This window comes from Bufo bufo, chromosome 6, assembly GCF_905171765.1.
Source record: "Bufo bufo chromosome 6, aBufBuf1.1, whole genome shotgun sequence".
Taxonomy (NCBI): Eukaryota; Metazoa; Chordata; class Amphibia; order Anura; family Bufonidae; genus Bufo; species Bufo bufo.
Window position 1 is genome coordinate 312437447 of NC_053394.1, and position 12575 is coordinate 312450021.

Here is a 12575-nt window from a genome sequence, read left to right on the forward strand (position 1 = left end):
GAAGAGAACGACGCCCCTTGTCACTACCCTTCACCTTTGCCAATTGGACCTGATGTAATTGTAAATGCAGATGAATTACATGTATGTATGCCTGCATGTCTCTATTTTCTATTTCAGGTAGAGATTCCAGTTGGGCGACCCATGATGGAGTACGAGGTCGTACTCAGCTTAAAGCAGTGGGGTATGTAGTGTACGGGAACTGTAATACCCGTCACTACCAAAGTGTCATTTGGTGTGCTGTCGTCCCTCCTTAATTATGGGGAAGTTGGTATATGTCAGTTTTATAAAATGTCATGTAATGTAATGCATGTATTTCCCTGTTGCTATGAAACTTGCAAGTACAGGCCGGCTAGGGGTGTCATTCCAGCTCTTAGGCATTAGAGGGAGCTAGGGAGCCCTAGTTTATATAAGGGCCAGACAAGGAAGGGAAAGTCAGTGTAACCTGATCTAGTGTGGAGTGCAGAAGTCAGTCTAGACCACAGCTCAGAAGTTTCTAGAGCCTGAGGAAGTTTCCAGAAGCTGAGAGAGACAGAGGCAAAGATCAGGAAAGCAAGAGGTACTCAGAAAGACAGAGGAGGTACTGATTAAAGCTATAGCCAAGGATATAAAGCCAGAACTAGGTTAATGGGCCTTGGTGAAGATATGCTATATTCCAGGATCAGACAGAATTAGAGTGCTAGCTCCTGTGCTGCAAGTCCTGTGTTCAACACTCTGTAATTACCTTGCTGTAACTGAATTGCCTGCATCGACCGAATTGCAAAATCGACTGTATGCCAAGGAACTGCGATTCCACTATTGTCTCTGCTGGAAAACTACTAAAGTTGGAGTGCTGTTTTAATACTACGTTTCCTCAATTTATTCCTGCATCCGCAAACGGCGTGCCACCGTTTACTTGGCACTGGCGTCACGAACTATTTCTACCTATACCTGCCCTTGCAGAGAGTCAGCTGTACCAGGTTAGTGTATATTGCACTACATCACCCAGAAACACCTATTGCACACAACTTGAGTACGCTGCACTGCCTTATGCTGAAGAGGAAATGCCCTTGAAATGGGTGTTCAAACAAGACAACGACCCCAAACACACCAGTAAACGTGCAACATCTTGGTTCCAGACCAACAAGATTGACGTTATGGAGTGGCCAGCCCAATTCCCGGATCTTAATCCAATAGAAAACTTGTGGGGTGACATAAAAAATGCAGTTTCTGAGGCAAAACCAAGAAATAGAGAAGAACTGTGGAATGTGGTCCAATCATCCTGGGCTGGAATACCTGTTCACAGGGGCCAGAAGTTGGTTGTCTCCATGCAACACAGATGTACAGCAGTTCTCAGAACAGCGGTTATACAACTAAATATTAGTGAAGTGATTCAAAGGAAAGCAAAATCTTCAAACATTTTTCAGTTTATATAGTGAATGTTTGAGTTTGTAAAGAAGATTACATACACTGCTATTTTTTTGAACAGTCTAATTCACTTTTCTTCAATTTTTTTTTTAGAGGAACAAACATTTTATATATTTTTCTTCATGTTTTGATTTGGAATAGAATGTGTAGTGTTCCCAATGCATTTGTGTGTATGGAAATAGAAGCAATAAGAAGGATTTTGAGCTTTATTCACTGCTATTATTTTGAACACAACTGTATGTTCGCAAGTCGCACCCACCTTGGTTATCACAGACCACAACGCAAGTTGCGTGTGACCTGCGACTTTTTAGAGATTTGGCCAAATCAATTCTGCAATAGTAAGCATGTTTAGAGGGGGTTTGAGGGACAGGTACCCCAGGGCACCAAGCTACACACCCTGTGAGTTACATGCAGTGGATTTTTCTAAAGCTAGATTCACCAAACTGTGCTGAATTGGTGCATTTTAAGTCAAGGTCTGTGCGCATTCGATCGGAGCCGGGAATGTGTCCCCGTTGCCTGGCAACCAGGTCTGAAGAACATCTCGCATATATCTCTAAATCAAAGAACCGGCCTATAACTGCGCATGCACTATTATACCTAGCGCTGCGCTTTAGAGGCGTGTCTCTAAAACCAAGCTTCGCTTTCGAGGTTAACTCCAGGGATCAATTGTGCGCATGCGCTGCACAAGGAAGGTGTGTCTGGAAACCAAGCCTCGGTTTGGGGGCAGGTCCAATATTTAAACCTGAGCAGGTACCGATGCTATTGCTGACTACATCGGGCCCAGTGAGACTACTGAAAGTATATCAGGAAATCCAGGGGTGGATATTATCTATTTCCCCCACCCTCTTTCACGGGTTATCAAGCTCATTTGAGTAGTACCAGGTCTCAGAGCTTATGACATGTGCGTCCTGCAATAACAGGTTACATCATATGTGCATCCTCTTCTGTTTAATTGCCCAGCTCCCCGTTGTTTCCCCTGATGATTCTTACTCTCATCTGTAAGTGAAACATGCGTGTAGGGATGTTCTAGGAGAGGGCTAATTAGGGTCTCTAATTCCAGGGTTAGGTTCCGGACGAGGCACCCTTGCCTTAGTGGGTGTACCGTGGTTAGGCCTTAGGGCTAGTGTAGGACCCCGCTAGGGTAAGTATAGGGAACCGTAGGTCGGACCCCGACCCGTGTGCAGCACGATCATTACCAAGGACCTAATTCATCACTGATCCGCGAGGTAACTGCGGCACAATTGGAGTCGCTCAACTAAGCGGTAGGACAAACGGGTTACCATCTAACGAGTGCCGCCGTGCACCCCCTATTTTCTTCTACCTATTTTTATGTCATGTATGCTTCAACTCCATTTGGAGTCACCAATTATTCTAATGTTATTTGAAATGTGATATTATTGAAGTTATACATAAATTTTGTTTGAGGTTCTATTTATATATATATACACTCATCTAAGGGGCTATTTTCTAAGAGTAATAATTAAAAGTTACGTTTTAATATCTACTAAATTTGATCACTTATTTCCGATATTTCTGTGTGCAGTCACATTAGTATTTGTGTGCTGTCAAGGAGTCAGAAATCTTGGACTGCACCTAACACATTAGTAATACTGTAAGGAGTCCAAGGGTATGACCACAGGCTGCAGCTTGAACTGCAAAAACTTCAAAGCCATGACGGTATTCTATTAACTCATTAGACACAGTTTATTCAGCCTTCATTGTTAAAGGGCACCTATCAGCAGATTTGTACCTATAAAGCTGGCTGACCTGTTACATGTGCACTTGGCAGCTGAAGGCATCAGTGTTGGTCCTATGATTATATGTGCCCGCATTGCTGAGAAAAATGTTTCAATATAAGCAGATAAGCCTCTAGAAGCAACGGGGCATTGTCATTACACCTAGAGGCTCAGCTCTCTCTGCATCTGCCACTGAAAGGGCTCTTTCACACGAGTGGATGCCGAGCGGGTAATGTAGTGCCAAACCCCGCTCTGGACAGCAGAGACACGGAGCACTAACATGATTGATAATGCTCCGTGCCTCTCTGTGATCTTTTTACTACAAAATCACGGTGACAACTTTATCTCAATGTGATTTGTAAGTTAAAAGGTCCCAGAGAGGCACGGAGCATTATCAGTCATGTTAATGGTCTGTGTCTCTGCTGTCCAGAGCGGGGTTCAGCACTCTTTCACGCAGCAGATTCCACTCCGGGATCCGCTTGTGTGAAAGAGCCCTTAGTGTCATCACGTGTGGCCCTGGCTTCTAAAGTCTCGCGCTGCGCAGTGTATCTCAGAATCCAGCACAGGCGCAGTACAGGAAAGAGTTTTGCAGTACTGAAGAGAACTGCCAGCAAGCCTCTTGCCTGTGCCAGGTAGGACGAGACTTTAGGAGAAGTCAGGGCCAGGCATGATGATGTAGGTGCAGCAGTTGCAGAGAGAGCTGAGCCTCTAGGTGTCATGGCAATGTCCCCGTTGCTCCTAGAGGCTCATTTCCATATATTAAAACATCATTTTTCTCAGCAATGCAGGCACATATGAACATGGGACCAACACTGATGTCTTCAGCTGCCAAGCGCATGTGTAACAGGTCAGCCAGTGTCATAGGTGCAAATCTGCTGACAGATGCCCTTTAATGTGTGCGCAGTAATCCACAAAAATATGTAGCCATTCGTCTCGGCTGCGTCTCAGCCACTGAATGGATGCGCTGTGTGGCCAGACCCTCAGTGTAGCCCTAACTTCAGTGGGGGTCATTTAGCTTTTTACGCCGGTTTTTCGATATCCCCTGCACTGCCTGATGATGCTCCAAATTCATGGCGAGACACAGGTTTCGTTATAAATTAGCAGTCTCCTCCGCTAGTCTCTGCGTCTAGATTCAAATCTACTCCGTGTCCTGTCTGGAATAGATTTCAATTGTCATTTACGCCAGTGAACTGACGGAAATGCTAAGGACTTTGCTGGGGCGGATGGCCCCTATCTCCACCAAGCCCCAGTATTGAAGGCGGCGTAAAAATCCTGTGCGCACCTAAATTTAGGTGCACAGATGATCAGAAAGTTGCTACACAGGGCCATGCGACTTTTTTACGCTAGAAACTGGCATAGTGGGTTATAATAAGTGACTACCAGTATGATGAGTACTTGTTTGTTAACGAGAGCCTTAAATGAGCGCATAAAAATATTACGAGATACTGTGCGATAATACCCAGCTCTTCTCTTCTGATCTTCCATTCTTTATGTCTGTTCAATAATTGGGTTAAAAGCGGGGGGTGGCGGCTGAAAAGGTTAACATTGGCCTGCTCACTAATCAGAGCTATAATCAGCCTGTGCAGGCTGCCTCTACATTAGTCACTGCCGTTAAACATAGGCTTTACCCACTCTAATGAGTGACACATCTTCTTTTATCTCCACTGGTTCTGAGCAAGCTGTCACAACTCCGTGAGGTGCAAATTACAGAGGGGAGTGATCACCGCCCCTTTATTACTTCTCCAAGATAAGTCCAGATCTTTCCCTGAAAAGGAATTATGCACTTTATTGTTTAGAACAGCGTCTGACTCCTGGTACTCCAGCCAATCAGCTGTTGGAGGGGCCACAGCGCTCAAATGGATGGTATTAAACTGCAATACCAACCAAAACCACTCAGGTACAGACTGGAAACTTAAAGTGGCCCTGGAAAAAAACCTAAAATTTGCCTCATGTTTTAGGCGAGTCCAAATTGAAAGTAGATGGGGCCGTATACCATAGTGCAGCACAATATACCGCCCCAGCAGAATCAACTATCACAGAGCAGCACAAAATACTGCCACCCTCACCACAGTATTCAACTGGATCACCATCCTAAAGACGGCAATCCAGTTGAAATCAGGAGGGGGAACTATGACCGTTGGCCAGTAACACAAGTACCTGATGCTACTAGCATACAAGGGGTTATCCAATTTCAAGAACCCCCCTCAACATGTGCTGGGCCCCTCACCGGTAATATACTAACCCCGCTCCCCGCACTGCTGCTTCTCCCTGTACACAGACGAAAACATCCGGTGTCGGGGACGAGCATCCAATGGCAGGCAGGGACAGGCCTCCCTAGCATCACCCGCAAAATTTCCTTGTAGATTCTATGCACAATCCACCCCTGAAACCACTGTGACTGATATACAGTCAAGAGGCCGCAGACCAACCATGATCAGCGGGGGTGTTGGGAGCAAGTCATCAGTATTTTAGCCCTAGACAACTCCTATAAGTAGTGTGTACAACTGTATCTAAAAACCCCTAAAGTGAGCAGAATTTGTGGTACCACATGGATACCACTGCTCAGTCCCCTTGGCAAGCTAGCAGTGTCATGTGACTGCTCAATACAGCTCAGCCCCATTCACGTGGCCAAAAAACGTGACGTCATTGGCCTAGGAGAGGCCACAGTGCTCAAACAGCTGTCCAACATCCAGGACCCCCGCCAATCTGATATTGATGACCTATCCTGAAGATTAGGTCATCAATATCAGAATCTCAGAAACCCGCTTTAACCCCTTAAAGCATAATGCCGTACATGTACGGCATTATGCACCCACATTTGTATGGAGCGGGGTGCTAAGGTGAGCCCGCTTACTACGCGTCAGGTGTCGGTTGTATCATACAGCTGGCACCTGGCCGCAATGATGGGGAATGATGATGATGCCGAACTCTGTCATTTAACCCTTACGATCAACGCTAACTGCGGCATTTGTGAGGTAAGGCAGAGGGTGTCACATCCCAGGCCGCGACGGGGACGAGCCTCCCTCGCATGGCGAGTGACGTTAGGGAGACTTGTCCCCGTCGCAGCCTGTTATTGGCTGCTTCCCCCATCACTGGATGTTTAGATGCAGGGGTGGCCGTGCAGGGATGCGGAGCGAATCATCAGAACAAAAGATGACGGTGATATCCACACAATGGTGGCACCTGGTGAAGACCCCCAGTAGAGGAGGATTGCATTCACACGAGCATATGTTTTTATGTGAAAACAGACACGAGTAGGATCTTTTTTGCAGGGCTGCGGAATGGACATCCCAATGCGGACAGCACACGGTGTGCTGTCTGCATTTTTTTGTAGATCAGATGCGGGTCAGTAATACGGTCATGTGACTGGGGCCATAAGGACATCTATGCTACATAGAAGAGCTGGTGAGCAGCATTTTTAAACGGTCAGCACAGATATTGGCATTTAGCATCTTGATTACTCACTGCTCCAGGTCAGAAGCTATTGCATTATTGGTGGTATTTCAGCTCAAACGGACACTTTTTAAGACTGTACTGTTTTTTGTTTTGGATGGCTATTTGGCACTATAGTGCAGTTCTATAATATAATAAAGTGACACTATTACATTGCATACTGCTTTTTTATTCATGGCATGGCAAGACCACTTACGGTTATCTCACATATATATTCGTATTATTATAGCCAAATTTACCACCCTAACTCCTCCCACAGTTTTTACACTACATAGTATTATACCGAAACGTGCAGATTGTTCCCGATTGGTGTGCTATTACTTTGTGGAACGTTTCGCTGAATGGTTCACGAAATATCAGCGTTTTTGTGGCAAAATTGGTCCCATAGGAATGAATTGCGTAATGTTCAAAACTAGAGTGGGAGCTGACAAAAGCTAGAGTGGGAGCTGAAAAATCAGGAAATGATTTCTAAACTGCCACCACTCCCTCATTTTCAAGCCCACCTACACAAATCCCTGCTGCCACTTAAAAAGTTCCACAGCTAAGCCATAGTCATGATAGTTTTCCCAATATGACCATTTGTTTGCAACTCACGACGCCCATTGACATTCATTGAAACTCCACTCTAGCCACCTTAAATTTGAGCCTTCATTTTTAATATTTCAGAGACATACTATACATCAAAAAGTAGGTATGGGTCTTGTGATTCTCACAATATAAAGCTCTTCGCTGTAGGATTTATAATTTTATTTTTAAACTACAACCGTTTGAAGATGGCAACCGCCAGTTAAGTAAGCAAGTTGGAGCAGTTTGTTTTTAACCGCTCTTCTCTGCCCTTGCTGTAGAGTGAGTTGCCATAGGAACCCAGGTGTGTGAGCAGCCAGCAGAGTGACAAAAGCTAGAGTGTGAGCTGAAAAATCAGGACATGATTTCTAAACTGCCATCACTCCCTCATTTTCAAGCCCACCTACACAAATCGACTGCTAATGTTTTTATAAATGTATGTTTGAATGTAACGGTGAACCACTTTGGGCAAAAACATTGCAATTAAATGTGCTATATAAATAAATAAAAGTTTAAATGCATTTCTCAATCTATCAAGCTTGCCATGTGCACTTTTTAAATTTGATCAATCAATTGGTTAGTGTAATGTTTACCATCTTTACTCACTCCAAACTGTTACTCTGCCCACTCCATAAAGTTACTCTGCTTAGTCCAACCTTTCCAGTTACTCAAGCCACTCCACCCAGTTACTCCGCCCACTCTAGTTGTAGACTACTGGTGGAGGCAAAAACACTTCACTCAATTTCATTGTAGCTTTTCTAGTTTATTATGTGTGGGCTCCGAATTTGAACCAACGTATACAGTGTATGTAATTTTAATATTTTATTGACAAAATTAAAATGTGACATTATAATTTGTTGAGTCAATTTCTAATGTTTCAGCCAAGAATTATGTTGCTCAGTGTTATTAGATCCAGATATTAATGTCTTACAGACACCACTTACATACGGACCTCAGTGCCTTCATCCTATTATTGCCAATTGGCCGCAATATCCTCACCGGATCAGGTATCTTATTCTATTATACATGTCTGCTGCAGAACTTTCTTCATCTTCTTTTCCACAGGCTGTTCCTCAGTCTCATTTATATAGACACTGCATTATGTCACCAGTGCTATTACCGCAATACATACCCTGCTGACTTGTTTTTTATGTGCTTAGACCATGGCCCAAAGCCTCTCTACATAAGTGCTTGTGTAAAATACTATGGGGGACATATATCAAGTTTGCTACATTAGTTTTGTGGCATAAAAATGTCGCAAGTGATGCCTGCGTGAAATTTGGTGAGCCTTGCCACTTTTCGAAGTGGAGTTAAAAGTGGGTCAGGATTTCAGATTAGCACGACCACCACTGATGGATTTCAGGGTGGTCATAACCAAGGATACGAGCAGTGCATAATGTTATGGAAAAATGAATCCAGCCAGCAAAGGAGGCAATATTGACAATCCCAATACATTAGTAAGTGCCTTTTGCACAATAAAAACTTTTTCTTTTTTATATTTTTGCTTCACCACTTCCCAAGACCCATAACATTTTGTTTTTCTTTCTATAGAGCTGTATGAAGGCTTGTTTTTTGCGGGACGATTTATTCTTGGTAACACTTTCAAATTTTTTTATTTTTTTTTGGTGGCGAATAAGAAAAAACAGCAATAAATGTTTTTACATTCACCCATATGGGATAAATTGCATGATAATAATTAGTGCGGATTGATATGGCTGCGGCAATACCAAACATGTGGAGGGGATTTTAATTTAGCATTTTTTTTCCATTGAAAGTAGATGTATTTTTTTTTAACTTGGTTTTTATTTATTTAATAAAACATTTTTTAACCATTTACTAGTCCCACAGGGGGACTTTAACAGGCAATCTTTTGATTCCTTCCATAATACTCTGTATTGCTTATGCAATGCAGAGTATTATACTGTCAGTGTTATGCCTCATTCACACGTCAGTGTTTTGGTCAGTGATTTCCATCAGTGATTTTTGAGCCAAAACCAGGTGCAGCTCTAAACACAGAACAGGAGCAGATCTTTCCCTTATACCTTATGTCTGTGGAGGCTCCAATCCTGGTTTTGGCTCACAATCACTGATGGAAATCACTGACGTGTGAATGAGGCTTTATGCTGACATTTACCAGCAGGCTGTGCCAGAGAGGTGCAGCCTAGGGGTCCATTCACACGGCCGTATGTGTTTTGCGGATCCGCAAAACACAGACACCGGCAATATGCGTTTCCCATTTAGCGGACCGCACACTCATAGAAAATGCCTTTTCTTGTCCGCAAATGCGGATAGCATATTCCGGCCCCATTGAAAATGAATGGGTCCGCACCTGTTCCGCAAAATTGCGAAACAGATGCGGACGTGTGAATGGACCCTAATGCAGGCAGATCGAGGGCCTTCATTAGGCTCCAGGCTGCCGTGCAAAGACATTGGCACCCCATGAATTCATTTGGAGGATGCTGATGGAGACAGAAAGTTACTTCCCTTTAAACCAGGGATAGGCACACTGCAGCTCTCCAGCTGTTATAAAACTACAAATTCCAACATGCCCTGCTATAGGCTGATAGCTGTAGGCAGACTGGGCATACTGGGAGTTGTAGTTTTACAACAGCTGGAGAGCCGCAGTTTGCCCATCCCTGCTTTAAACCACTTAAATGCAGTCAATACTGACTGTGACATCTAAAGGGTTAAACAGCACCCCAGCCGCTCTGGGCCATTAGAGCAGAATTCCTGATCTCCGTTGCACGGGAGATCTGTGCAGCTGTTCAACTAGGCTATAAAAAGGTGTTTTGGTGGTCATTAATGGGTTACTAAGGTACATATTTTATGAAACTCCTTTTCACATCAGTGATCTAATAATTCTTATAGGCAACATCTGTATATTCCAGCAACAGTGAAGCACAAGCACCCTGGATAGAGGTGTGACTAGAACGAACGTATGGAACTGGTCCAGAGGAAACCCTCCAGATTAGGAGAGAATGTAAAAACCCTGTTACCTCTGAAGGCACCGGAGCTTCTGCAAAACATGTTGGGTGGTGTTTTTCTATACCCCCTTTTAAGTTCTGCCATGGTGATGTCACTGAATCTTCTTGTGTTAGCCCACAAGAGAGGGCCACACCAACACTGAGGCAAGAACGCCCATATGCTACTTTTGAGATGGATGCTCAATTTCTTTTTGTTGCCACTGAATTTGACATTGATGTCAATGGCTCCACTAGCTATTTTATAACAGCCATTACCCAAACTAATTCTGCCAACTGACGTGAGCATTTGGTGCTCCTACATTCATTTCCTACTACACATGAATAAACATTGTCCAACTAAAATATAAATAAAAAAATGAAGTAAACCTTGGCCAACCATGTCCATGTGGGTTCCTACTCTAATCTGGTGCAGCGCCACATAGTGACCACCACAACACAAAACCTGCAGATAGGGAGGCCCAGCAACAGCCCTGCTGTCAGGCTAAGGCCTCATCCACATTGTCCGTGAAAGGGTCGATGTTTCATTCGTGAAGGATCCGTATGTCCATTTTTACCCTCCATGTGTCATCCACGGAGGCTGCTCAGGTGAAAATTAATTTCCAAAGCATCCCCTATCAGTTTTCAGTGAAAAATGGACACAACATGGATACAATAGACTTTAATGGGCGTGTTTTGTTCGCTTCACGGACCAAAGTAGTGCATGTCTCCGTGATTTTTTTTTACTGACCCACGGTCAATAAAAAAACAAAACAGAAACATTCAAAATCAATGGGTATGGGTGCTGTCCATACCCAATGGCATGAGTCCCCTCAAAACATATACAAGTGCCTCAATGGAGATATCTATAAGTTATGCCGAGAAGCAATAGATCAATGCATGGCTTTTTTTTTCTCTACAGATTAGCATATATGGCAACATGATTAAAATAGATAATCGGGGCTACTCGAGTTCCATCCATGCAGACTGGAAGCTGAGAATGAAACAATGAGTAAATGCTGGAAGAATCCTCCATACTGCTGGTCAGTACATGACTGAAATCTAAGACTCAGTGTTACATCAGAAGTGTTATTTCAGAGCATGAGACCAGGAGGCTGAGTCATTCGGTTATGCAGAGCAATATTTACCAATAAAGTAATGTGACCCATCAGCTAGGAATCCTAGACATGCGAGGAAGTTTAAAGGGAGGTATAAAAAAAGAGTCCTTAGAAATCTAAGACCCACAACTTGTCCGGGAGCTAACACTACAAGCAGACCTGTCTGAGGAAAAACAATGTTGTGCCTTCATCTACAGAGGAACAACGATCCATGGAGGTCCTTCATACAGCCTCTGTGGCCAGCTTCTGGAGACCTCTTTACTAGGATGGAACAGGACATGATTAGAACAATTGAGGACCTAAAAGCCAACATAAGACGTATGGATCTGTTCCACCAGCAGTTGATGAAGGAGATGGTCTTTGAAGACAGCAAGTTTCTCCCACTGATGCCTTCTGGTGACATAAAATCCAGTGAGGGTGGTTTTACGCTTTGCTTGGGAGTTCAAGACTTTTCTCCCAGTGAGCTCACAGTTAAACTATATGGGAGGAAGCTGCTTGTGACTGGAACCAAGGAAACAAAAAATAATGATGGGAACGGTTCCTATTCCTACAAGTGTCAGATCTTCAGGAAGGAGGCAGATCTTCCCCAGGATGTTCGCGCAGAAGATATCAGCTGCATTTTAACCTCGGGTGGTCAACTGAAAATAGAGGCTCCATGGCAGGCTGCTCCAGCTCTGAAGGAGAGGAACGTGCCAATCCAACTTACTTCAACGGTACAAACAGCAGACCAAAAGCCTGCAGATGGCAATGAAACAAAGGACAACCAAGATTCTAAATCTTAACCCTTGGCTTAGTCACTTTTTTGTATATTCTCCTAGATGTATCTGTGGCATTTTACAAAGGACTGCAGCCAAATGGATTGCTGTTAAGTATACCAAACTGTTTGATATATAGAATATTTATTTTTGTTATGTTAATAAATTATTATGAGATTGTGTCTTTTAGTCACTTGAAGGCATTTCTTTTTATTTCTAAGAATCCTGGTTTCTGGGAAAAATACATCTAATGAACCTTCATTCTGCATTAAATGAATGAAGTTATTAAATATCTGGCAGCATTTTACATTAGAAGATGCCAAGAATATAAAAAAATATATGGTGTAGTATAAGATTTGATGAAAAGAAAATCCTAATTATGACCTCTGGCTAACTCACAAGTAATTTGCATAATGACCTTCTCACTTCATGAAGTGTGGGAAGATGTCGCAGTTAGGCTGGTTTCACACGAGCACGTTCAACGCATTGAACTCGCAGCGTGCGTCTGCAGAAGCTCCTGTACTGACGGGGTCGCATAGCATTATATTGCTTTATGATGCTTTGTAACCCTTATAGAGTTCTGGA

At 43.5% G+C, this 12575-nt stretch overlaps 1 protein-coding gene across 1 annotated transcript; it reads left to right on the plus strand.

Annotated features, from left to right (window-relative positions):
- The first annotated feature begins 11368 nt into the window (after positions 1 to 11368).
- Positions 11369 to 12170, plus strand: LOC121004311 (heat shock protein beta-11-like). Its single transcript, XM_040436489.1, has one exon. It carries the CDS (start codon positions 11412 to 11414, stop codon positions 12015 to 12017), a length of 606 nt encoding a protein of 201 aa, XP_040292423.1. The 5' UTR covers positions 11369 to 11411; the 3' UTR covers positions 12018 to 12170.
- Positions 12171 to 12575: the final 405 nt, after the last annotated feature.

Bases quoted from the DNA above. Each gene is read 5' to 3' on its own strand.
- LOC121004311 (XM_040436489.1), top strand. From the start codon at position 11,412: ATGTTGTGCCTTCATCTACAGAGGAACAACGATCCATGGAGGTCCTTC.